This window comes from Morone saxatilis, unplaced genomic scaffold, assembly GCF_004916995.1.
Source record: "Morone saxatilis isolate NCDOM2014 unplaced genomic scaffold, NCSU_SB_2.0 Contig15, whole genome shotgun sequence".
Taxonomy (NCBI): domain Eukaryota; kingdom Metazoa; phylum Chordata; class Actinopteri; family Moronidae; genus Morone; species Morone saxatilis.
In genome coordinates this window covers 19015667-19041382 of record NW_023339707.1, presented here as the reverse complement: position 1 = coordinate 19041382, position 25716 = coordinate 19015667, and the positions used below count along the sequence as shown (strand labels likewise).

Here is a 25716-nt window from a genome sequence, read left to right as displayed (position 1 = left end):
GCTGCAAACAGGACGATAGGCGTGGTGCAGCCCATCACAGCCCACCACAGGCTGCGTGTTACCCAACAAATACAGAATGAAAGCAGAACACTGTTGGGACCCAGCCACCCCCATCAAATGGCTTTCTCTCTGCCTGTTGTGAGCGCCCGAAGCTCTGCTGCAGTCCTGGAAGAGAAAAAAAAACACAGACCAAAAAGAGAAATTGAGAGAGAGGTTTTCTTTCCGTCATGGTGGACCGGCGTCCAGGGCCACCTCCGGCCTTTTACACCACAGGAGGATTCTTTGCCTTACCAGACTTCTAATATGGCTCCGAGTCAAAGTACTCAGCCGGATCTGTGGTCATTAGAACTAGGCGGCCTTACTTTTGGCCCCGGATCATTGTCCTATATTATACACAGTATTATCACAATACATCCATTTGATACGGATCAGACGGTAGATAGACTAGATAGAAGCATTAGATAGGATAGATAGAATAGATAATAGATAGATACGATAATAGATAGATAGACAGATAGATAGATAGATAGACATTGTAAAACACTGCTTTCACACTTGACATGAGGATTTAATCCTAGTTAACCCTGATGTCTGACATGTAAAGTGCCCTCAGCTGTAGTAAGGCCTCTGCCCTGCTGACTGGGCCCGGGGCTGTTTATCCCTCGATGTTTACTCAGCTGTGCGTGACGAGAGGGCGTTGCACACTGGAGTGCTAGCGCAGCGAGCTGCTGCTTCTCTCACTGCCTGGCATTTCTTTCACAGCTCTCACGAGCGTGGGCTCTACGCATGGTTGGCACAAGCGGGCAGGCAGGAGATTTGTAGGCGACGGTGACGACTGTGATGTGCAGGGAAAAGGAAGGCAGAGGAGGTTTCAACATCCCATATGGATCTGCTGCATATCGAGGTTCAGCACAAGGGTCGGAGAGAGAAGAAGTGCAGGAGGAGGGTGTGACAATGCTGAGATTGATGTTCCATGTCGCAAATTGCAAGCAGTGCAAGTACTTTTAAGCTGCTGTATACTAGTTAAATTTAATATAATTATATCATAAAAATGACTGCATCTCAGTTATGCAGTTACAGTTAGACAGTTATATATTACTGGCTGTTAGCCAATGTCTTATTCCTTCAAGCAGCCATTTACTTTCTAACTCAACTCTACTTTTGCTCACTTGGGGTGAATAAGAGGGTGTCTGCTTACTGCAAGAGCCTCTATAGAAAATTGAACAGCTCTGAATGAATGTGAGCTGACAATTCTAAGACATTTATGTCTCCCGTCCAAATTCACAAGACCATTTCCATTATTCACCAGGAAGCTTCTGCAGTAGAGGAATATGAAAGTATCATTTTTCAGTAGTTATTTCAACAAAAATGTCCCTCTCTCTTCATTTTGGTGAATAGACAGGTGGGAGGAATTACAGGGAGCCTTCCCCTCGGGGCATTATTTCCTCTCTGTGTGCGGTACCACTGCAAGTCCATCCACCATAGAGACCGGGGATTGCATTAAACCAACAATTAATTGTCCTCAGAGACAGATAGTGGCCCGCAGGCTCTACTGCCTCCGCTTGATCATTTATGTTGTTTTGTTGTGAATCTCCTCTGTTCTCCTCAGGAAGGGTCCCTCTTTAATTCTCTGCAGATTCGGATCCCAGTGCGCCACATCAATCTAAATTATATAAAAAGTTAGCGCCACTTTCCAATATTATTACATTATTTTCATCATTGATTAATCAGCAATCAATCATTGTTTTCTTAAATGATAAAATACGCCAACAATTCCCTGAGCGAACTTCAAACCTCTCTTTAAATCTTTGCAGCATTTGTGACTTTACGGCCCGCTAGTCACGTGACATTTCTCCTCTAAAAGGCCCAAAGAGGTCCAATTATCAAATATTGAACAAAAAAAAGCAAACATTAGAGCAAAGTATCTGCATCTCATAAGCCCTCAAATTAATCTTGTGACCCTTTGGAGGTGCCTGACCTCTAACAGTATATAAAGTAGTTAAATGTAGCTCCCTCAACAGTAAAATGCTGCTTACACATTGATATATGAGTATTAACAGTCTAATTATGTTGTATATACCTGTATTCATATATCAGTCTCACTTTAAACCACATTTTGTTACTTTTATACTTTTACTTAAGTAGAATTTTTAAATTCAGGATTCAGGACTTTTACTTTTATTGTTGTGTAGATACTTTTACTTACTTGGTAAAGGATGTGAGTACCTCTTCCACCAGTGGACAGTATAATAATGCATTCATACAACCTCTTCACCTCTTCTCACCTGCAATCTTGTATCATAACGCCCGCCCAATTTGTGCTGTGATCGTGCTAAAGTCAGTAAAATCCAGATTTTTAGATAGAGGCAGCACTCTGAGGCATATACAACTGTAAGTGAATACACACTTTCATTTTTCTTCATAAGATATGCTCCACGCTCTCCTCTGGTCTCCTGAGGTGCACCTTAACCGGGGCTATGATGCTATCGTCTCTGAAGGTGATAGGTACTGAGAGCACGGACGGTGTCTGGGAATAGGAAGAGAGAGGAGGAGGACTGTCTCTACTGGCCTGTGAAATATTCATCAAATGAAGCAGGGGTGGGTGGGGAAGTGCGGCAGGAGATGGAGAGGAGTCCACAGGGGAATGAACATCATAGTTCAGGAGACACAAGGGAACAAGGAAAAAGTAATGTAGACCAGGAAGGAAGGAAACATGGGAGGTAAAGAAATATTTCATTGTGTGGGAGCTGGAGGTTAAAATCCCCACATATGATAGATGAAAATTCCCCTAACAACAGTGGAGGAGGTTTTATGATATTTCATCTATAAAGCAGCAGGTAAGGTGGGATAGAGACTGATGATGGTTTCCTAGAAATACTGAATTCTGACATTTTAAAGTGATTTCAGATTATACACTCACTTTTCCTCAAACACTGGAAATCTTTGGCTGACAGATCCTGAATCCTGTTTTTCTGCTCCGTTGTCAATATGCGGTCTGGCCATCCAAACTGATTAGGTGATCATTACGCGGCCATGCCCTACAGCCTGCGCCGCCCCAAGGTGTCATCCAACAGTCAATGCAATGGTGGACATAATGGTCTTGATTTGCATGATCAATTCTCACTCATTATTCTGACTTTGACCTTCAGAAAAATGCAATGGTCTAGCCTCTTTACACTTCTGCAGAGTACAAAGGATCCTAATAAACCACCATTGTCTGATATTGATAACTCCTAAAAAGAATCCCTTCAATTTCTTTGAAGTAACGTACGCAAGTTACGCCAGAAACATAACGTAACTAATCTTAACCGAGTTGTTTTTGTGCCTAAACTTCTAAAGTGCGACCATTTCAGAACATTAACCACACAAGCTTTATGTTAAAAGTATAACCAGATGTTAAATATTTATTATTGCTAACTTGCACTTCCAGAAATGACAGGAAAAGGGCATCTACAGCAAAATAAAAAAATAAAAAAAACGTGGTTGTGTGTGGTGGTGGTTGTAGAGGATCACAAAAGTCATTAGGCTTTATCCTCTCACCACAATTAATGTTTAATGGAAATTCCTCAAATAGTTGTAGAGATATTTCAGTCCAAACCAAAGTGGTGGACTGACAGACCGTCCTACAGACCGACAGCTATCCCCCGTGGTGCTGTGCTACGCTAACTTGGCTAAAACTACACCCAAAATATGAAAAAGCAGTCACGATTTTAACTCTACAGGCACAAAGCTGGCAGATATCCGTGCAGCCAGGATCTCAGTAATGTAATGTCCGTGCAGTCCTTTGGTTTAATTAAGAAAAGCTGTTTCTGTATGAAGCCTTTTATTTACCCATACTCCCCGAGGAGCCCTGCAGTTCGCTTCTACCTATTCTGGTTTGCCTCTAATCTTAACTTTCTTATTTTGACAACCACTGACTCAGGGTTTGATCAGGGCATCATTATTACATACAAACACACACACACAGGGTCCACTCTCTCTGCCTCTGGCTTTCAACCCCCTGCTTATAGTTTATTTTTTCTGTGGAGTGGTTCTCTGTTCCTGGTCTGGTTATTAGCGTGGTGAGTCAGCTATTCATTCAGAACAGAGGAAGGGGGGGTGGGGATGGTTTGGCTTTGATGCTTTTATTCCTGAATTATTTTTTTACCTTTTATACTGATTTGTGATTCAAGATCACCCATCAGAAAGAGTTTAAACTGCAATCAGTCGCCTTTACAGAACACACCAGTGTTACACTGGCTTTGTTGGCTTTTAACACACAGACTTTCGGTTTGTCTGAATGATCATGCATCTGTTGTTGGTTTTAAGTGAAATCGAAATATCTCTTTTGGATTGCAGGCAGACATTAAAAAATAGGAATAGGTTGCGATACGGAGCTGCAGAGGACTGTTCACCTGCAATCACACCTCTTTTATCCACGTTGGATCAGGAAGAGCAGGATAAGAGTTGAGTGAATAAATTAGACAATGATTGTGCTCTAGTGATGTCAAGTGAAGTTCCATATGATGGATGGGGTTAGCTAATCACCCCGAAGCACATTTGATCTAATACATTCAGGTAATCATCCCCTAGTTCAAAGCGAGTCATGAAAAATAGTTTTAAATGAAGAGAAAAGAGAGTGATGTTGATATAAAAAACGAGATAAATGAACAATTAACACAAGGACACAGAATTAAAACTTGTATTTGTGTCTTAAACTTCATCATCAGGTCACAATTTGAATTTGTCCAGTTGTTTATGACCAAATACTTCAAAACTAGACAGCCTCTGCTGTACTTTGTGATTAGTTATGATCATTATGAAAACTCAGTATGCTAACATGCTAAGCTACAGTAGTCTGCCTTTAAGCATTGTCACAGTGAGCATGTTAGCATGCCTCGCCACTAGAGAGACTTTTAGAGAGTGAGAGCTTGTTAAAGGAAGATAATTGTTGTGAGGTCTGCTTTGTGTGCTTGACAAACATCCATATTAAACTGATTTTTTTTTTCTTTCAATAGAGTAACCTTTAGTCATTTTCATATAAAAGGTTGAAACAATTTGATTTGGAATTGTGTTTATTATGTGTCCTGGTTTTTATTTTTCATAAATTAATACAGTACAGAATAACCAGATGATCCTATAACGTATTTGTTAAATGCAAAAACGTCTCACTTTGTTAAAAACAGGACACGGCATGGTGACACTTTTATATGTTGCACTGGTCATCAGCATACAAAACATCAATAAATATACAATGTTCAATACACATGTAATCGTGTTATAGATGTTTTTACATTATATGTGAAATTATGGTATTCTGGAAATTGTGAATAGTTAATAATTTAAGTGATATATGTGCACTCATATCATAGGTCAAATTTGGCTAAATTAAGAAAGCCATAAGTGGTCCTAAATGAAAATCCTGCTTATTGCTGAGCTGAACCAAATGATCTGGCTCACTAGAAAGAGCTTGAATTCTCATCAATAGCTGATGTGGAGGTTATTTTTCCTCTGGTCGTGTTATTAACACTGAAGGTTGTTGTGACTAATACGACCTCAGCTCAACTAAATCAAGGTTAACCGATTATTTGATAGATCATGAAAGTGAAACTCTAAAAGTAGAACGAGGAGAAAGTCGGTGAGGGAAGGGGGGAGCAGAATAAGGAAGAAGGCTCCAGTGTGCTATTTAAATTAATAAAAACATATCAGTAATGCATTTAAATGTTTTGACACAATGGAAACTATTCATACACTTCCTTGCAAGTGTTATGAAAAAGAAATGTGAGCTTAAGATTAAAGAACATACTCTGTGGACTGCTCACAAGTACCCTCAGGCACCATATTGAAGAGTCTACAGCAGGCGGTCTCCACCATATTGGAGCCCTCCTGCCGTCTTATTAATATTTATCCCTTTATTTATTTTCTTGAAGGTTACTCGTGTATAAAGTTACCCAGTTGCCTATAGTTTTTTATCCCAGGTTTTACTGTAATCAGACCTAAATTACACAAACAGGATGCAACACGTGGATATATTTTAGTGCTGGTCACCGTGGGCCGCCGTCTCCTCGCTGTCGCATTTAAATAGCATTTCTCCCCCCGCGGTAGCTGTTTAAGCGTACAGCATAATAACAGTGAAAGTGTTTGCACTTAACCGAGACGGCTTTAAAGTCTTTGAAAACATTCCCATAAAACAACAGAGCACTAATGGATTGAACTTATCCTGCTGAGACGTCTTTTAGCAGCTCACAGATTGCATGACTGAAGACCTCAGTAAATGGATGGGAAAGTGCACGGATTTGTGATTTAGAGATTCTTTCAAAATCTGGAGTGGCCCCTAAAAAAAAAAAAAAAAAAAAGAAAAACGGATATGCATAATTATGTGCATAATGATTAATTACAGTCGAGCTCTGTTGAGTGCTTTTCAATACATGGGAAATTGTGTGTGAGTGACAGCTTTATTGATCACAGAGCTGGGAAGATTATAGCCCCGTGAAAACTGCAGTTAGTAATGTAATGTATTAAATTCTGTGGAGAAAAAAAAAAGGATTTATCCGTTTGAGTGTTCAAAGGGCACACACGTCAAAACTAACAAGTAAACTGAATTTTTCACTCTTCAGAAGTCAGAATCTTTCTCTTCACTCGTGTGCCATATGATTTCTGATGCAGATAACCTTTTTTCATATGTGCACAATCATTTATTTATTCCTCATAACAAGCAGAACAAGCACACACAGTATGCATGCTGTGCAGATCTTGTGCATTATACATGTTGGATGTTTTTATTTTTACCACCTCTGTCACAACATCAACTATTCAGCAAGAGGCAGAGAACAAATGTTACCTGATGTCCCCTCGCTGAGGTGAAGGCGTATCGATCCCATCAGGCGCACGTCATACACATGGACTTCAACGTTTATGTAATGACTGACTTATTTATGAAGTACAGTAAAGTGCAGCCACTGTACGATCTGACACATTTATGCTTTTGCATTTTGCGGAGAGACTTTTCTGTCAGCTGGGGTCGGTTCTTACAGATGTTAAACAAGCCAGCAGGGTTCACAGAACATGTGACCAGTGAGTGGGAATGAGTGTTTAGTCAAGGTCACATGCCGCACAATTTCACTTCTGGAAGGCATTCATAGTGTTATATATTGGTTGTTTACATAAAGAAATGCCAGAAATAGTAATAACAGGACTCTGATGGTTGGATCTTGTGTGGTCAACGTGCTCCTTAGGATGTAATTGAAGATAGTTCGCTTCTATTCATTCTGAAAGAGCAACGACCAGTGGTATAACTTCATCACTACACTGAGTGAGTCAGGGACAGACAGAGCTTGAGAGTTCAAGACCTGGCTCCCTCTCCCTCCTTCGTGCAGCCGGACAATCACAGTGTGAAGTGAGTGTGAATGTTGTCGGTTTCAGAAACGTACAGAAATTCTGACGTGTCGGAGGGGGGTTTGCCAAGCTCTTCAACTGTCCGACAAGCAGTTCTGATGACGTACGCTGACGCCTTAGGTTGCGGCCTCGCAGAGCTGTAGACTCTTAAGTCTCGCTCACGTGAAACAAACACAATTCTTTGTCCCTTCAGGTTTTGTCGGTACGAGTCAAAATGTTGTTGTGGCTCGCCGTGCCTTTCATTTGCCTTTCTTGATAGCGCCGGATGTGTTTTTTTCCCCACTCAGATTGATGTCTGCTTCTGCAACCAGCAGTCTCTCGCTGACTTGATAGATGGCCGAAATGTTTAAACTGCCCTTGGCAGGACCCGAACTCTTTCTCAACAATTACTTGGTTGGTTTGTTCTTTCTAATCATAGATATGTCATTCTGTGCCATAACGCTGAACAATAGCCTGCTCCAAGCGTTAGCAGCTAAACTCCCTCTCTCCCTCTCTCTGTCCCTTTCACTTTACATCCCTGCTCTCCGTTACTCCCTGCTCTCCCACTCTCTCACCCATTCTCTCTGCATGGGTTATGTGACTCATGAAACACTAAACGCTCTAATGCAAGATTAACTCTTCGCCGAAAGAGGCCGAAGCTCCATATTGATACGTTTCCGTCTATTTACTGTCGTGCACTCATGGCTGTTTAAACATGTCATGTGTGCTTTTTGCTGATATCTCGCACGGCTTCAATGTAACATCTGTGTCTCGGCTTTTGCTTAATAATTTAATTCTACGTTTCTTCCTGGCTGGGATGCTTGGTCTCCATGGTAACATCAGGTCCATTATAAGTGCCATAAAGAGCATGCGAGGGAATGTTAAATCACCAGTCTGCCAGTCTCCATCATCTCACTGGTTTGATTGTGTAATCCACAAACCCACGGGAAGACGTCCTTCTCCCTCTTCTATCATTTTCTCTTCCACTCTCCTTGTCTAGCCCTCTTTTTCTCTCTTTTTCTGTCACACATGTTCCTTTTCTCTCACACTATCTCTGTTGTATACACACATGTTCACACAAACACACACGCACATATAAGAAAAGAGTCCAACACTGACCCCCAGTGGAAAAGCATTGTTAAGAAACTCTTTTCTGTTTTACAGCTGTGAAATCTTTCCTCATGTGTCTCTCAGGTCTTCACTCGCTATGGGAAGTGTTACACCTTTAACGCCGGCGATGATGGACGCCCTCCACTCATCACCACCAAGGGAGGTATGGGTAATGGACTCGAGCTCATGCTGGACATTCAGCAGGATGAATACCTGCCTGTCTGGGGAGAAACAGGTGAGTCAGGACATCATTCACTCCAATCATCGGCTGCCAGGTCTGATTATCTGTCTCACTCTAACAACAGTGTGTGTGTGGGTGGTCTGTGTGAGTGTTAATACCTCAGAGTATGAAACTCAGAGATAAACCTCTTCTAAGTGTCTGGATTCATTAGGGAAACACATTTTCACGCCACGTGGCAATGATTCCTCATTATTTGACTTCCTGCAGATGAGACATCATTTGAAGCTGGGGTCAAAGTTCAGATCCACAGCCAGGACGAGCCGTCCTTTATTGACCAGCTCGGGTTCGGAGTGGCACCCGGGTTTCAGACGTTTGTCTCCTGCCAGGAACAGAGGGTACAAGTCATCTTTATATGTACATATGGCATTTGTTAAAGAAATCTTAAAGTGTGGAGGATTTAGTGGCATCTAGTTGTGACGTTACAGATTGCAACTCACTGAAAACCTTTCGCATCTGCATCTGACAACCTGAGAATGAGAACTACAGTAAGTGTGTAGGAGAAGCAACGGCAAAAATCGCCCTATCTATCGCCAGTGTTTGGTTTGTCCATTCTGGGCTACTGTAGAAACATGCTGGTTCAACATGATAGGTGATTATACGTTATATATAAGTTAAAACATACCTGTGAATATTAAATTAAATTTTTGCCAATAGATCCAGCTAAATGTTACAAACTGGACCTTTAAGTTCTTCATGACTAAATAAGTAAAAAATAAAAGTAAGTTTGTAAAAAAAAAATAGCATCCTTTGTTATTATGTATTTGTTAGATGTCAGGCTGCTTCATCAGGACTGCGTAGGTGTAGTTTGATCAGGTTTGATTGACGGTGGGTTGGCAACATAAGCAACAACCCCACAACTGTCCTCCTGTTGTCATTCAAATGCTAAATTCTGATTAGTGCAAGGACGCATATCACATCACCTTTATCCAACTGAGCCAAACCACTTACGTTTATTCATCTGGCAGACGCTGTTGTTTCAAAGTGACTGCTCTAACTCTGGCAGAAAATATTGTGTTCATGTAGGATCACATCACTTGTGGTATATGACATGTATATTAATATATGATATATGACATATATATTAGTCATGTAAGCATTGTACTCATGAAAGTAATTGCTGAGATATGGAGAGAGAGAGAGAGATAAGGGCAGACAGAGACAATACAATCATTACCTGGTGATAAGCTGATATAGTATCTCTCGTCATTATCGTCTACATAGTCCTCAGTTCAGAGTTATTTATTAACTATTCATCACTGATCAGGTCTTTCTTGCTCAGGATATCATGTGTCTTATTGTGAAGTGTTACCTGATGTTTGAACTAACACTTTGTGTATTTGTTCTTAAATGTGTCTTCATTTTCTCTCCCTAATGAGTTTTCCCAACCTGGGGTTTGTCTGTAACTTATTTTTAGAAAACTGGAATTGTTTCTTGATCTCAGCTAGTAGTAGTAGTTTTTATTACTGAAAGGAGCCAAAACTGTCAAGATATAAGATATAAGTTGTAATAAACCAGAATTATCATTTTAAATCACATTAATAGAATAAACATTTGATTTAGCTGTTTTATTCTTCTGTTTTCATGATTAATTCTTCTCTCACTGGCAGCATCCTGCTTTTGATTCATGCGGGTACACATAGTATACTTGAAGTACTAATACTATTTCTAAGTGTGGAAACTTTTAATGTCTTGTATCGACTTGCCTCCTGACGCTGCCTTTCGGCCAGGCCGTCATTGTAAATCAGAATTGGTTCTCAGTTGACTTATGTGGTTAAACAAAGGTAAAATAAATCAATAGAGTAGAAAAACTGCTTTAATATGTGACGTGATGTCTGATGTGTTGTTGTTGCAGCTGATCTATCTTCCTCCGCCCTGGGGAGACTGTAAGGTGACGGCCATGGATTCAGACTTCTTTGATAGTTACAGCATCACGGCCTGTCGCATCGACTGTGAGACGCGCTACCTGGTGGACAACTGCAACTGTCGCATGGTGCACATGCCAGGTAGGACACCACTCTTGCCCTACGTTGTATCAGAGTTACATCAATGATGCTGCAGTGTAAAAAAAAAAAAAAAAAAAAGACTGTCAGCACTTCAAAGCCTAAAAAAAAAAAAAAAGAAATTGATGCGAGTGTGTGTTGCTTTGGCTCCAGGCGATGCACCCTACTGCACCCCGGAGCTGTACAAAGAATGTGCTGACCCAGCTCTTGGTAAGAAAAATGGCCTCGTCCCTCTGAATCTTTAAGGAACTGATACAAAGAAAACACACACACACACATACACACACACACATACACACACATATCATCGCACGACATCTTTAAGTCACAGCCGCATGGATCTGCTCAAAAGGTCAAGCTGAGCTTCTGGCTTTCTTCTCTCCAGATTTCCTTGTGGAGAGAGACAATGATTTCTGTGTGTGTGAGACGCCGTGCAACATGACCAGATACAGCAAAGAGCTGTCCTTTGTCAAGATCCCCAGCAAGGCCTCGGCTAAATATCTCGCAAAGAAATACAACAAATCTGAGCAGTATATTAAGTAAGGATCAACCATTCTTTAATGCTCTTAATTACTTCCTTTTTTTTATACATATATATATTCTTTAGTGCATGATTAAAGTATCTGATTACACTGGATTACTTCTGTAATTGAAAAATATTCATACAAGATATTGTTTTGTTAAAGGAAAAATGAAAAAAGGAAACAATATATAGCCTATAAAAGAAAAATGTCACATACATGATTATATATTTAATTTATAAATCTTTAAAAAGGAACATACTTATAATGAAAAGTTATTACCAAAAATAAAGAAAAATACATTCATTAATCAAAGATAAGTTAAAATGGGGTAACGCTTCACTCTAAGTCCCCTTATTGAGCATTTATAATCAGTATATAAACATTTAATACATTGTTTATAACTCTCTATAATGCAGTTAATTTCTCATATTAAGATATATTTTATTACAGTTGTGTTCCTATATTGTCATTCATTAAGTGAAGGTTGTATGGAGTTATAGTTGTTAACGCTTATATCTGTTTAAACTACATGTTTATGCTGCGTATTAATGCTGAAAAAGGTGACTTAAGTGTTTCCTAAAATGGAAAATTAATGTTTTGACTCTTTTGCTTTCCTCTGCAGGGAGAATATTCTGGTGTTAGACATCTTTTTTGAGGCTCTCAACTATGAAACTATTGAACAGAAGAAGGCTTATGAAGTGGCTGGACTATTAGGTACAGATTTATTACATTATATACTGTAGATGGGTTATCTTTCTCTCTTTATTATAGATTATTTTTATCTTCTTATTTCAGGTGATATCGGTGGTCAGATGGGGCTTTTTATTGGGGCGAGCATACTCACCATACTGGAGATATTTGACTATCTTTATGAGGTGAGACTCATATCTTACTGCATGTATATAAGTATTTACTTTATATGGAGCTGCAGCTACCATCAAGGGCACCGAGGTCATGTGTATGTTTTTCTGGGACTGTAGGTGTTTTCTTTCTTCTTTCTTATTTCTTTAGTTTTAGATTCAATATGTTTAAATCTGACTCGATTTAGGCCAACAAAGAACTAACAAAGAAAATGAAACAGTATTTTTCAATCACAGCTTTATTACTGACGTTGGAAAAGGCTTTGAAACAGTATTTAGATCTCCATGTGAGTTATCTGAAAAATCTTAATATGAAAAATAGAATAATTAGAAACATTTCAAGTTGTATTGTGGAGACTTCTGGAGAATTTCTAAAATGCTGCATGCAAACACATCGTGTCTCTTTTCCCAGAATCCTCGTCCAAAAATGTGTGTTTATCATGGTTGACCTTCTCCGTTTTTCTCTCTACTCAGGTGATAAAGTACAAGATGTGTCGCTGCTCCAATAAGAAGCACAAGCACAACAACAACAACGACCAGGGAACGGTGCTGAGTTTAGATGATGTCAAGTGTCACGTCAGTAACTTCCACTAGGCTCCGGCAGGCGTGAGGGGGAGGGGTTTATTCGCCGCTGAACTCTCCTGTCTCTGAGCGTATTCGTGGACTTTGTTCATTGCAGTTTGTCGGACTGCGGGAGAAACGTAAATGTTTGAACTCTGCCTGTTTAAGGTTTGTGAGCAACAAAATACAGCATGTGGCCGAAGTCAGAGGAAGCCACGGCAAAAGACGGCAGGACAGCAGAATTCAAAAGTGTCAGAATAACTGCATGGTCATCTGTAAAACAGCTTCTCAAGACATAGTAACAGATACAGTAAATGGGGGCATCAACTAAGCTACGGTTCATATTTTGTTCAGTAAATCTGCTTTAGAAATCTCAGCTGTGTTGGTGTGCGTCATCTGTCAATCTGAAGAGGGTTTTTTGTAAAATAATTGATGTGACAAATTCATTTTCACTTACAATGAATTGTTTTTTAACTATTTTAGGTCTTTTTTTTTGGGGGGGGCGTTTGCATGTCAGTGCTACTCTTCGTTTTTCACTTGTGTCCTTTGCAGTTTGCTTTCATCTTTGCTTATTTGTTCTTGACTTTTCCCCCATTTTTTATTCATGTCTTGCCAGCCTCGACTTATAAAAAAGTCTTCCCTTGTTAAAAAACCTGAGCATTTTGCCAGTATACTGTACTACCTCATCTTGCAAGGGTGACACGAAGAATTTACAACCCAATCAAATTAATAACAAAAAGGTCACTTTCCTTTATGAAAATGAGCAGAGCGAGCACATGTAACATTTACAGCATTTTTTTTACACAAGACATTTTGACTTGCAGCAGGAATAGAACAGGTGTAAATAATAAACAATGATGGCTGAATTCCATTTAGCTGTTAGTTTCAGGTCTTGTATAGTGCAGTCTACAGGGACATACAACATCACGACACAGAGCCTTTTATTACTGTTATATAAATGTGTTTTTTCCTGCTACGACAAGTGAAAAAAAAAGTGTGAAAAAAGGCCACAATTAAGGGACAATCCCAGGATAATGTTAGTATGTAGTGTAACAGAAGTATAAGACTCAGAAAGTCAGAAAACTGACGGCTGTAACGTCCATTAAACAACAACTAAAGTTTGTAAAGTAAGCTTACATTAGCCACTATAAGCTACTGGTCATATCGGACCAAGTACAGCTGTAGCAACAACAAGAAACCCCTGAGTGATTTGACTTCCGGGACATAAGTTTGTTCGCTTTCTGGTGGAGAATTAGATCAGAAGAAGAAGAATACCACTCGGTGAGCTTAGTTTAGCATAAAGACTGCAAACAGCTACCCTGACTGCGTCTGGTGATAATAAAATGCACCTGAAGCACCAAAGCTTGCAAATTAACACGTTATATCTAATTTGTTTAATCTGTACATTTTCTACATTCTACAGTTTTACAGATTTTGACTTTGTGGCGTAAACATAAAGGTGACGGTAAGAGTCCAGGAAGTCATGAAATAGTCCGCCACATAACTTCTCCGTAAAACCACAACGTGTTGTTTTTACTCTTTAAAGGTTCAGTGTGAAACATTTAGGAGGCTCTATTGGCTGAAATGGAATATAATATTCATTGGTATGTTTTCATTAGTGGATATCACCTGAAAATAAGAATTGTTGTGTTTTTATTATCTTATAATTAGTCTTGAATTTTAAACAAATTGCAGAGGTTTCTATATTGTACAACAGAGTTATAAAAACCCTAACCCTAACAAATTATGTTTATATATTACACAGAAACTTTTATAATGTGCAACAGTTTGCAAAGAATAAGCATCTTTATTTACAGAAGGGGCGGAGGGAGGAGGAGAAGAACTCTTTTTAAGGAGTCTGCCATGTTTCTATAGTAGCCCAGAACGGACAAACCAAACACCGGCTATAAGGGCGTTTGTGATTTTCATCAGTTTTGCAGCCACCGTAGTTTCTCCTAAACTTTTGGAAAAGGAGCTGTAGTCAGTCTTGCCACTAAATCCTCCACACTGGTCTTTTCATTTGATTTATGCTAAGCTAACCTGAATGGCTGCAGACTGTAGCCTCATATTTAACTGAGAGTGAGAGTAAATCATTGAGTAAATGAGCTGAAACAAGTATTCTAAGATGAAAAAAGAGTTGAATGGATAAACAACAAAATTCAGTGTACACATATTATGAACCGATGTTTTAAAAAGCTCTCCTCCACATCAACCAGGTGCTACATACTGTTTGATTTCGATTCATCGACAAACCACTGTTTACTGTCGCTCTCAGAACTATAAAGACTTCAATGCATTAATTTAGGGGAATGTCATACATTTGTACGTGCTTTTCATCAGCGTGCGAACACGGCGAGATAAAAAAATTACTGAGTATAAATATGTTGAATGTGTTTTGCCATCTTCTAGGGCTCCGAGTTGCATGTAGCATTTTGTACAGTAGGCGTCTTAAACGTGTGTCGTCATCCGTCTGCGCGTTCGGTTGTATATATTGTGAGCATGTATGGATCTGTGTGTGTTCAATCTGAAGCTGGTTGGCAGGAAACATGGCGCCCTCATACCCAAAAAACACTATCTGTTATCAGTTAGGCTGCAAACATGTCGTGTGCATGTTTAAGGGGGTTTTGCCTCATTATTCGGACTCTGTTTACAAAACATTTTACAATATTTGGTTTTAAGAGATTCCCATTGAGCTCTATGTTAACAGGGGAATGGGGGAACTGTATAGTGTGTAGCTGTGTAGTGTTATTATCAAGCACAATCATACCATCAACTGTAATGTAAATGTAAATATTGCTATTGATAATAATCGTGTTAGAATAGGCCGATCTGTCCGTAGTATTTATTTAACGTAGAGTAGTTGTGTGTCTCAGCTTCATTTTTCTGTATATATGAAAAGTATATTTATCAAAGACAATATTAAAGTATGATGCCATTTCTTTTGTATTTGCTAAAGTCACAGCAGCTTAAACCTGAAGAATGAACAGCTGGATTGTTATTTTCCACCGCACGAGTACATCAAAAACAAAGTCCTTCCAGGCTGCCGTTGCTTTTTCTGGGTTTTTCTTATATTTTTGCCTCCATTTTTAATCCTGTTTAACTTTAATATACGAAAGGTTGGTTATTTTAGTCTGGTGATGTGTAGATAAATCATGAACTTGAAGAAGTTGTTATATTAAAGATTAAATACTAACTTTACGTAACTTTTATTCACTTCGAGGTGTCACGTGTCATCATTTATACTCTGGAATATTATGTGTGTTTATATATCTGAGAGTCAGTATCTGGGTGTGAAACACAAATTAATCTACAGCAGAAACAGATTTGTTTTCACTGTATATTATTTTCTGTACAGATTTCCACTTGTTTACCATTTTCAGTCATGCCAGGCTCTCGGGATGGTGATCGGTCCAAACATTTTTTAATAATTTCCTTGACGTCAGATCCCACCGTGAGGTTCACATCTGGAGAATCTGAGTCAACAACTGTCAGATGGATTTCCAACTTTCCACATTAATGTTCCCCCTCAGGATGAATTGTAATAACTTTGGGCTTTTTTTTTTGCTCTTCTCTGGTGGGTTTATGTAATTGGTTGGTGGGTCGTCCATTTGGGACCATATATACTGTCAGTGCTTGGGATGAGCCCCCATTTTGTCAGGATCTTCTCAAAGGGAGAAAATGCACCAAAAAATTAACTTAAACATTCAAAGAGTACTTTAAAGGTCCAGTGTAAAATATTTAGGAGGATCTATTGGTAGAAATGTAATATAATATTCACAGGTATGTTTTCATTAGTTTATAATCACCTAAAAACAAGAATTGTTATATTTTCGTTACCTTAGAATGAGTCTTTATCTATAGACATCACAGGTCACATTTCAATAAGGCCGCCATGTTGAACCATGTTTCTACAGTAGCCCAGAACGGACAAACCGAACACGGGCTGTAGATATATGGTCATCTGTGTTTTTTGTGAGTTATGTGTCCACTATAGTTTCTCCTTTGCACTTAGAAGAGGAGGGTGAAGCAGGGAAGTTGCAACTACTGGACCTTTTTAAACTAACTAATTTATTTCCAAAAAACATGAAGTTACAAAAGAGTTGTGGATGGCAGCAAACTCAGTGGTGTAAGTGAGTGAAATATGTGGCAAAATATGGCAACATAAGCACACGGAGAGAAAACTTCTTCCTGAGAGGGTTTAGTGACTGACAGTGCTCAGTGGTCGGAGCTACATACCAGTTACATAAAGATAAGAACAGGACAGAGAGCCGTCATGTTGGTGCTAAGCTAATGCAAGCATGCTAAAACACTACACTCAAGATGGTGAACATTACACCTAAAACATCTGCATTGTTTACATTGTTATTGTGAGCGTGTTCTCATCCTAACGTTAGTATTTAGCTTGAAGTAGAGTACAGCCTCACAGAGCTTTTAGCTCAGTGAACTGTAATCACATGAGGAAAACACTTGTGACTTCATGACACTTTATGTTTGTGGTGGAGTTATATCATTAAAACTCTGTGGTGAGCTGGATTTGTTCAGTTTATGCTTGCTCGTAGAAACCACACTGCTGAATCTGGAGTTTTGCTCCTTCCTACGTTCCTTTATTCTCCTCGTTTGTCCAACTCTTACGCAACAAGGTCCTCTTTTGTTTGAGCCCTCCAGACCAAATAATTTCTCCCACAGTGATCTTTTCTACATTTGCTTTCATGACTTTTAATGTGCTGGCTTTATTTTGCACACAGGCTGCATCCTGTGAGCGCGCTGTAGAGCGAGCGAGGCATTTTAAAATAGAAAAGGTTTGTAGGGCACTAATCAGACACAGTGCTACAGTAAAGTGTTTAAAAAGTACTTTTAAAGGTCCAGTGTGAAACATTTAGGAGGATCTACTGGCAGGAATGTAATATAATATTAATCTGTATGTTTTCATTAGTGTATAATCACCTGAATGTGGGAATCTTTGTGTTTTTGTTACCTTAAAAATGAGCTGTTTATATCAAAATGTATGTAAACATATAGGATGTTGTAGCTCGTGGACGTTTTTAACCACTTTGTGTAATATTAGGAAGTTTGGTTGCCAGTTTATAAGTGTGTTATCATCGTGGGATCATGAGAGGTGTTTCCAACATTCTCCTTTTTGCAGATTATACTGATATTACACATATTGTACATATATATGTAATATAATATACATAATATACATGATATATATATATAGCAGCAGCAGCTCAAGATACAACACAAGATAAAAGATAAGAAAAATACACATAAAAATAAAATTGAAAATAAGAGTTATATGTAGTATTTTTATATATACAGTTATGTATAATGGAAAATTGCACTCAGTGTGTTTCATTACACTAAAAATATAAATATAATATTGTCTTGAAGGATGGAAATTGCAGAAAGATTAAACACACACAAACAAAATATACATATTCATAGTATTTTAACTATTCAAATGTGGAAATTATACTTTTGTTTTGTAGAAAAACAGACACACATTATTGTTCCAAGCTGATTATTGTATATGTGTCTTAACCTGGTGGTTTGGAGTCACACTAGGGGTCAACAAGGCTTAACATGGGAGTCATGAGGCAGTCTAGATTATAAATGGTGGAAGAAAACTTAATGCACACTGTCGACCTGCAGCATTTCTTTCATTTCTGTGAAGAAAACTATATTATTATAAAGTTTAGATTACAATTTAAGATCTAAACGTTGAACTCTCTTCTTAACAGCCTTGTCCTGCATTAGAAATGTACACAGTTAAAACAAATAAAAGAGCTAATAGAACAACAAAAAAACACTGAATTTGCCAAAAAATTACTAATATAATTGTTAAAAATAAAACAAAAATACACAATACAGACAGACAGTTATTGCATTTAACTCTCTGGGTTGAATGTACAGTTTATTCTGCTATTCTTATTGTTGTTATTGTTGTTATTGTTGTTGTTGTTGTTGTTATGCATTGAACATGATCATTATAGACAGTTTTTTCTGTCTATCACATGAATCAGACGTGTCACACTGAGACTTTTGACCGATTTCCCTTTGCACCCACTAACTCTCCACCGCTCGGTGAATGAATGACCAGACTTGGCCCCCCAGCTCCGGTGGGCGGGCCGGTGTCTCCGCCCGCCTCGGACAGGCCAATAAAACCGGAGCGCTGGTTGCATAACCGTACTGCGGCTCCACAGCGGCAAGTCAGCGTCCGTCCACCTCCACCTCTCATCGGCTTCACCTTCGCAATGGCAGCTCCGAAGAAAGTCTGCATCATTGGCTCTGGGAACTGGTGCGTTGTCGTTGATTTAATGTGTTTTTAAGAGTAAAGCCGACGCAGGGGGTTTAAACATGGCGAACTTATTCGAGTGCGTTGCTAAGGCTCAGCCCGGTGCACCGTTGCTAACCAACTTAGCATCACTAGGCAACCAGCCAGCTAACGTTAACCAGCCACGTTTAAGTTTGACGTTTGCAGGTTTATTTTATAGCATTAATAACTACTGATATATAGCGTTATTTATTTATTTTTAAAACACACAAACCAGTTTTTAGCTTTCATTCACATACTGCATCATTTGGCTGAGTGTACAGAAATCTGGCCACATGTCAGTCACGATTAATGGGATTTATTTTATTAATTTAATGTGTCAGCTCCACTGTCCTCAGCTAGCCTCACAGGACAAATGTGTTTTTAATTAAGTGTTATTTTACGGCCATTATCTAATCGTAACCGTCCACAATGGGCTTTAAGATACAGTCCGGTTGGTGCTTTTCTGTCGCCAAACTCCATTTAAAAGTCTCCTGGTTTAAAGTAACGTCGTTGATTTCAAAATCCTACTGAGATTAAACATAATTTCGAGTCATGATTGAATATTTAAAGTGTTCTGGGTAAATCGGCACATAGCTTTGGTTTGTCGACTCAACAGATTGATTGTATTTGTTGTTAAAAACCTGTTTTTATACACTGTTTTTACGATTGTTGGAAACCCAGCAAAGACGCTTTATGCTTTGTTTTTAAGCCGAATTAAAGCGCTGGGAGCATTGATCAGAAGAGTGCCTCAAAATCATGTATAACCCATTATGTAACATTACTGTTGTGCAAACACGTAAAAACAGCAGATTTCTCAATGGAGTCTGGCGCAGTGTTGCCTCCACAGCAGAGCAACATCGAGGGTAGACAGCCACGTTATCTCATCTTATCTTGAGTCCAGCCTGCCAGGTCATTGTGCTCAGAAAACAGCAGGTTCACAATCAAAGAGCCACCAACAGGGAACACATGAGGAGCCATAATTAGGTAATGACCTGTTGATCACATCAGCCCTCACATGAGAGCAATAACTCAAAAAGGGTTTAACATCGAGACTCAGAAGGCAAAGTCGCTGGATGTTGGATCATTTTAACCACCTCCGCTTGTTCTAAGTGGATCTCTTACACACCCACACTCTCTGTTTTCTTCCCATGTGACTTTAAATTCACAGATTTATTTTAAAAAGCAGTGTGAAGTTGTAACATGAGGAGTTCTTATGTCATTTCAAACGCTAACCTCTGACTGTTAACACAACAGGGGCTCTGCCATCGCCAAGATAGTGGGTGCCAACACCGCTCAGAATCCAAAATTTGACGACATCGTGAACATGTGGGTGTTTGAGGAGATGGTGAATGGCCGAAAACTGACTGAAATAATCAACACTGACCATGAAAATGTGAAGTATCTCCCCGGGCACAAGCTACCAGCTAATGTGGTAAGAAAGCTCCCTGTTCTGCCTGTCGCTCGGATACTCTGTGCTCATAAAATGTTTATTATTTTGAGCCATTCCTCCATCACAAGCCTCCACAGTAGATTATTGGCCTCGTTTATAATGAGTTGAATCACTTTAACACCAGTTTTCTGTCGGGATGTAACGATACACTCGACTCGTGATTCAGTACGATTCACAATTTGTTTAATAGTATTTTTGTTCTGTTTTAATATAGATTTATGACTGAAAAAGGTTCCTTATAAAACCTACAAAATATTCTTTCTTTATCATATTAAAGAATCCTTTTTTATTTCTGAGATAGAGTATGAAATCTCCAAAACAATGTATATTTCCTTTTCTTTATAAAAAGTGAAACTGAGTCTTTACACCTCGATACAGCTACTGAAACTTCTGTTTTATAAAGAGTATCACCGATTAGATTTTTCACACATTGTTGTCGTGATTTCACCGACTCGTGATACATCTTTTACGTCTCTGTTTGACTGTCCTGCTTCCCTCCTCAGCTGGCCGTCCCCGACCTGGTGGAGGCGTCCACGGATGCGGACATTCTGGTGTTCGTGATCCCGCACCAGTTCGTTGGGAAAGTGTGCGACACCATTAAAGGCAAAATAAAGACCGATGCGGTCGGGATATCGCTCATCAAGGTTCGTGCTGCATTCTTTTTATAATATCTATGAATATTTCACCTCTTTGTGATGATTCATGTTGTGTCACAGACTCGGGTTCCAGCGGCTGTCAGCCAGTTGTGCATTGTGGTCTTTGACCCAAATACCAGCTCGGTATGGCCTCGTGTAAATAAACGACTTGGTGTTTTTGTTTTGTTTTTCCGCCTCCAGGGTGTCGACGAGGGGCCCGACGGACTTAAACTCATCTCTGATGTGATCCAGGAGAAGCTGGGTATCACCATGAGTGTGCTGATGGGGGCCAACATTGCCAATGAGGTTGCTGATGAGAAGTTTTGTGAGACCACCATTGGTTAGTGTGACCACCGTCAGCGATAGCCTAAATTTAATTTATATAATTGCAAAAAATAATGTCTGCTGCGCGACAGAGTGGAGTCACTTTCATTGATTCAAATGAAATGTAGGTCAAGCTGAAACGAGTGAATAATTCAACCACAATGGTAATGATGGCAGGAAGTTCACAACCCAGAGAGCGATCTGCACTCGGAGCAATCGTAAAAAGCTCCGTTTGTAAATAATTCAGAAGAGCCAAATTATAAGAGGAGCTACATCAGCTGCTGGAGGCTGGATGACTACTGCGGCTAACGATTTAGCTTCCAGAGCTTCCAATCAAAGCACAGAAAATAAACATTTATTTTATATTATTTATTGTATTATATAACGGGGACAATAAAAATAGCTCCTGGGACACAAAGATACAGTGTCTGGGACAATTCTGGGACAGAAATTTATCATTTAAAAATGATCTACGCTTCATGTGATGTATCATTTTAATTGTTGGGCTCTACGTCACACGCTCACACACACACAGAATCAATCAGAGAGAGAGAGAGAGAGGGACCAGTGCTGCCAACTTGGCGACTTTCTTGCTGGATTTAACGACTTATTCAGACCAAAAGGTGAGGAATATATATGTTAAATTATATTGTAACTCATCGCCTTGCATGTGGCACAGCTCTCTGCCAACAGCACCGACTCTCTCTCTCTTCTCCTTCTCCTCCTCTCTCTCTCAGGCAGTCAGTACGTGTTTCTCTCTGGATCTTTGCATTGTTCCTATAGTTTGTATTTAAATAATTTGTTTAGGTTTGTAAATATTTAAATCGTTTTTAACCTTTTTACTTTAAATATAAGATGTCACTGTGGTGAGTTTGTGATTATTTGGCTAAATAATAATAATAATGTTCAAAGTGTGTATGTAAACTTCCATCATTGTATACCAGTCAGAAACAGGTTTGTGTTTGATTTATTGATCAAATAGTTACATATGAACAAGAAACAGTAACTCAACCAGGGATTCAAAAGAATAATGAAAACTGATTGTGGACAAAAACTTAGTTGTGACTTTAACACTGTGGAAAAAGGTTAATTTCAAACCCACGTCACAGAGAAGCTTCTCATCTTAAAATACTGGAGGAAAACAAAAACCCAACATTTGTATGTAACTATACTCTATATAGGAATCCATCTTTACATAGTAAACAATTTAATTTGAGCCAATATGATAATTATTCATTAATCAGTTTATTTCTTGTCTTTGCTTAGAATAGGATTGTTGTTTAAATCTAATCTAATCTTAAAGTTACAATAAGAAGGTTTTAGCCTTGAGGAAGTGTTTGTTGCAGTTTGTGTTCTCAATCTTTCTGCTTCGTCAGCATGGAGGTGAAAGTTTAATCTGCTGTGTAGCCGAGTGGGCGGGGACTGTTTGACATGCACGGCGTGCTTCAGGATTTACAACAACGCTAACCTGTTTTTAAACAGGATTAATATTTGTTGGATATTTGCATTACAGCTGTAAAAGTTGCAGAGCCGCTGGTTTTTAAATCTCCTCTTGATAAAATTCTACTAATTTTAAATGGTGGTCTTCTTCTAGAGACAATAAACTGGTTCTGTTTTCTGCTTCCAGGGTGTAAGAATAAAAACCACGGGGCACTCCTGAAGGAACTCATGCAGACCAACAACTTCAGAGTCACTGTCGTAGAAGAGTACGATGTGGTGGAAATCTGTGGAGCCCTGAAGGTGAGTTTTTATTACCAAACATCGCTGCATGCAGGTAAAGTGGTGCGACTGACATCTGAACTTCCACTGCGGTTTGTAACTACACTATTATGCAACATGCAAAATAGTGTAGCAAACTTCAACTAGAGCCCATTTAACAAACAGGACAGCTGCAAAACTGTTGTGTACACTGGGCAAAAAGTCAATGAACTAATGCGCCACCAGTGCAGCCCTGTCAAATCAGTCAGCTATGATGCCTCTTTGTAAAGGTAAAAGTACTTAATTATATACACCAGATTTAAAATAACAGAATGCTCACAAATCACAGAAAGTGACGTGTAGTTTGGTTTTCTAAGCAGTGACACCGACTGAATAAATCTGCCTCTTAGATAAATGCCCAACTCCAAATGTTTAATAAAATATAAAGCAGTGCACTTGCAATATTTATAGGCACAATCTTATTTATTTATTTTTTGGTCTCTGTGAAAGGTGTCAAGCTTGTATCCGCCTGGATGCTCAAAGTGCTGCCATTTAGTCTCCACATTTACATTTAATTTGGGCATGCATATTATGAGGATGAAATATATTTCATGGTGTTGTGAGTTAAAAGCCATTAGACATTTATCAAGCTCATAGGTGTCACACGCTTATGAATTAACGAGGGAGATGTAACCTGTACCTAATGTCTGTGTACCAAATTAGAGCTGAAACCCTTTAATTGATTGACGGGTGTCCTTTTCAGCTGTTTCAGACTTAACAAGCTCTGTCTCAAATTGACTCGCCAGGGGAAGTTCTGCTAGTAACTAAGAAATTGAAATCACAGTCAGTGTTTGGTTACAGTCAGTTTTCATTCTTTTAGTCACTGGTTGAGTTTCTGTTTCTTATTTTTACTTGGAACTATTTGATCAATAAATGCAAACCTGTTTCTGACAGCGATGTAAATTCATACACACACACACACACACACACACACACGAGTATTATTTAGTCAAGATCAAACTAACTTTAAATCTTTACAAGCTCAAACAAAGAATTAACCTATAAGTTACAGGAACACCTGAATCCAAGAGGAGAGAGTGAGAGAGAAGGTCAAACCTGCCCGACAGGCAACACCTGAGGAGAGGGAGAGACTTTGGACTGCAGTTACTCTGAGCAGCATGCATGAGAATGAATTATTATGAATCAATTACAATATAATCATGTATATTTTTCACCTTTTCCCCTGATAGTCTGTTGGTAAATTTGTCGTTTTTAGAAATAAAGATGCTAAGAGGGTCTTAAAAGTTGCTAAATCTTGAAGGAAAATCACCACGTTGACAACACTAAGTGATTGTGTGTGTGTGTGTGTGTGTAAGTGCATGTGTGACTTGGCGTAGAGCTCGTCCTGGTGCCACCTCATATTTTTTGGTTTTCGAGCGATTTCTGAAGGGAAGCACCCCAGAAGAAGTTTAAGAACCACTGCACTAAACCAATACTTTAAAAACAAATAACCTGCAGGTTAGTCGATTATGAAGATAAACCCACAGGCTGCAAAGTCCAATCTCCATCCAGTCCTGAAATAGTATTTTTCTGCATTGATGCTTCACAAACGTGGCTTAACGTCGTAATAACTTGCCTGGCCGCTGAGACTCACAATGTGATTTAATGACTAACAGTTGTATAACCTCTAAAACGCTAAAAAGGGACGCACTATAATTAATTCTCTAAATCTAATTAGAAAGTTGAGCATGGAAGTCCATTCACTGATTAGACTGTATTTGAGTGCCGTTACTATCCTCCAGGTAGTCGTCTTCAGCTCTTTACTTACCTCTCCTCCTCCTCATCCGTCCTTCAGAACATTGTTGCAGTTGGGGCAGGTTTCTGTGACGGTCTGGGCTTCGGGGACAACACGAAGGCAGCGGTGATCAGGTTGGGCCTGATGGAGATGATTGCCTTCGCCCGGATTTTCTGCACCGCCGGGCCCGTGTCCTCCGCGACCTTCCTGGAGAGCTGCGGCGTGGCCGACCTCATCACGACCTGCTACGGCGGCCGCAACCGCAAAGTAGCCGAAGCCTTTGTGAAGACGGGGAAGGTGAGAGCGATGACTTTCAAACACTACAACACTTTTTGAGACGATAAAATGTGTCCAACGCAGCCAAAGCTGAGGATCGCTTTTGGTTTGTTGACAAACGCTAGAAAAGGTCAGACTGTGCACACAATCAGTGATCTATGGTGGTAAAAGAGGTAGATCATTAAACCAGGGATGCTACACCGACTAACTCATCAACTGATGGATCGCATGTTTTATTGAAGAGCTAGAAACATAAATGATAAAGCATTACTTCTGTCGTATCTTTATCTTTTACATATCCTAACTAAAGCATTATGATGTTTCAGTGTTTGACCGCAGGCTCTAAAGTCTTGTTCTAAACCTCAGACTGGATATAACTTTTATTTTTATTGTAGCTTTCGAAGACAAAGTGCCTAACAATAAAAACATAAAATCTAAAAGATCAAATAATTTAAATGATTACTATAGATGCATATATATCTCTTAAAATAATAAATCACTTTTTACTTTGCTTATTCAAACTTTCACACTCAGTAAATATATAAAAATGGGTTCTACTCAACATTAAATACA

At 39.2% G+C, this 25716-nt stretch overlaps 2 protein-coding genes across 2 annotated transcripts in view; both read left to right on the top strand.

Annotated features, from left to right (window-relative positions):
• LOC118324028 (acid-sensing ion channel 1-like) overlaps window positions 1-13065 on the top strand; it is a 44163-nt gene extending 31098 nt beyond the window's left edge. The window contains exons 3-10 of the mRNA XM_035656136.1: window positions 8548-8698; window positions 8912-9039; window positions 10557-10707; window positions 10858-10914; window positions 11090-11243; window positions 11851-11942; window positions 12024-12103; window positions 12563-13065. Coding sequence (XP_035512029.1) covers window positions 8548-8698; window positions 8912-9039; window positions 10557-10707; window positions 10858-10914; window positions 11090-11243; window positions 11851-11942; window positions 12024-12103; window positions 12563-12682 — 933 coding nt within the window. The 3' untranslated portion in view covers window positions 12683-13065. The remainder of the gene's footprint in view (window positions 1-8547; window positions 8699-8911; window positions 9040-10556; window positions 10708-10857; window positions 10915-11089; window positions 11244-11850; window positions 11943-12023; window positions 12104-12562) is intronic.
• Window positions 13066-18836: 5771 nt separating this feature from the next.
• Window positions 18837-25716, top strand: part of LOC118323812 (glycerol-3-phosphate dehydrogenase [NAD(+)], cytoplasmic) — an 8843-nt gene continuing 1963 nt past the window's right edge. Inside the window, exons 1-6 of the mRNA XM_035655841.1 lie at window positions 18837-18947; window positions 20220-20397; window positions 20919-21059; window positions 21252-21390; window positions 23002-23114; window positions 24928-25164. Of these exons, the coding sequence (XP_035511734.1) occupies window positions 18904-18947; window positions 20220-20397; window positions 20919-21059; window positions 21252-21390; window positions 23002-23114; window positions 24928-25164 (852 nt within the window). The 5' untranslated portion in view covers window positions 18837-18903. The remainder of the gene's footprint in view (window positions 18948-20219; window positions 20398-20918; window positions 21060-21251; window positions 21391-23001; window positions 23115-24927; window positions 25165-25716) is intronic.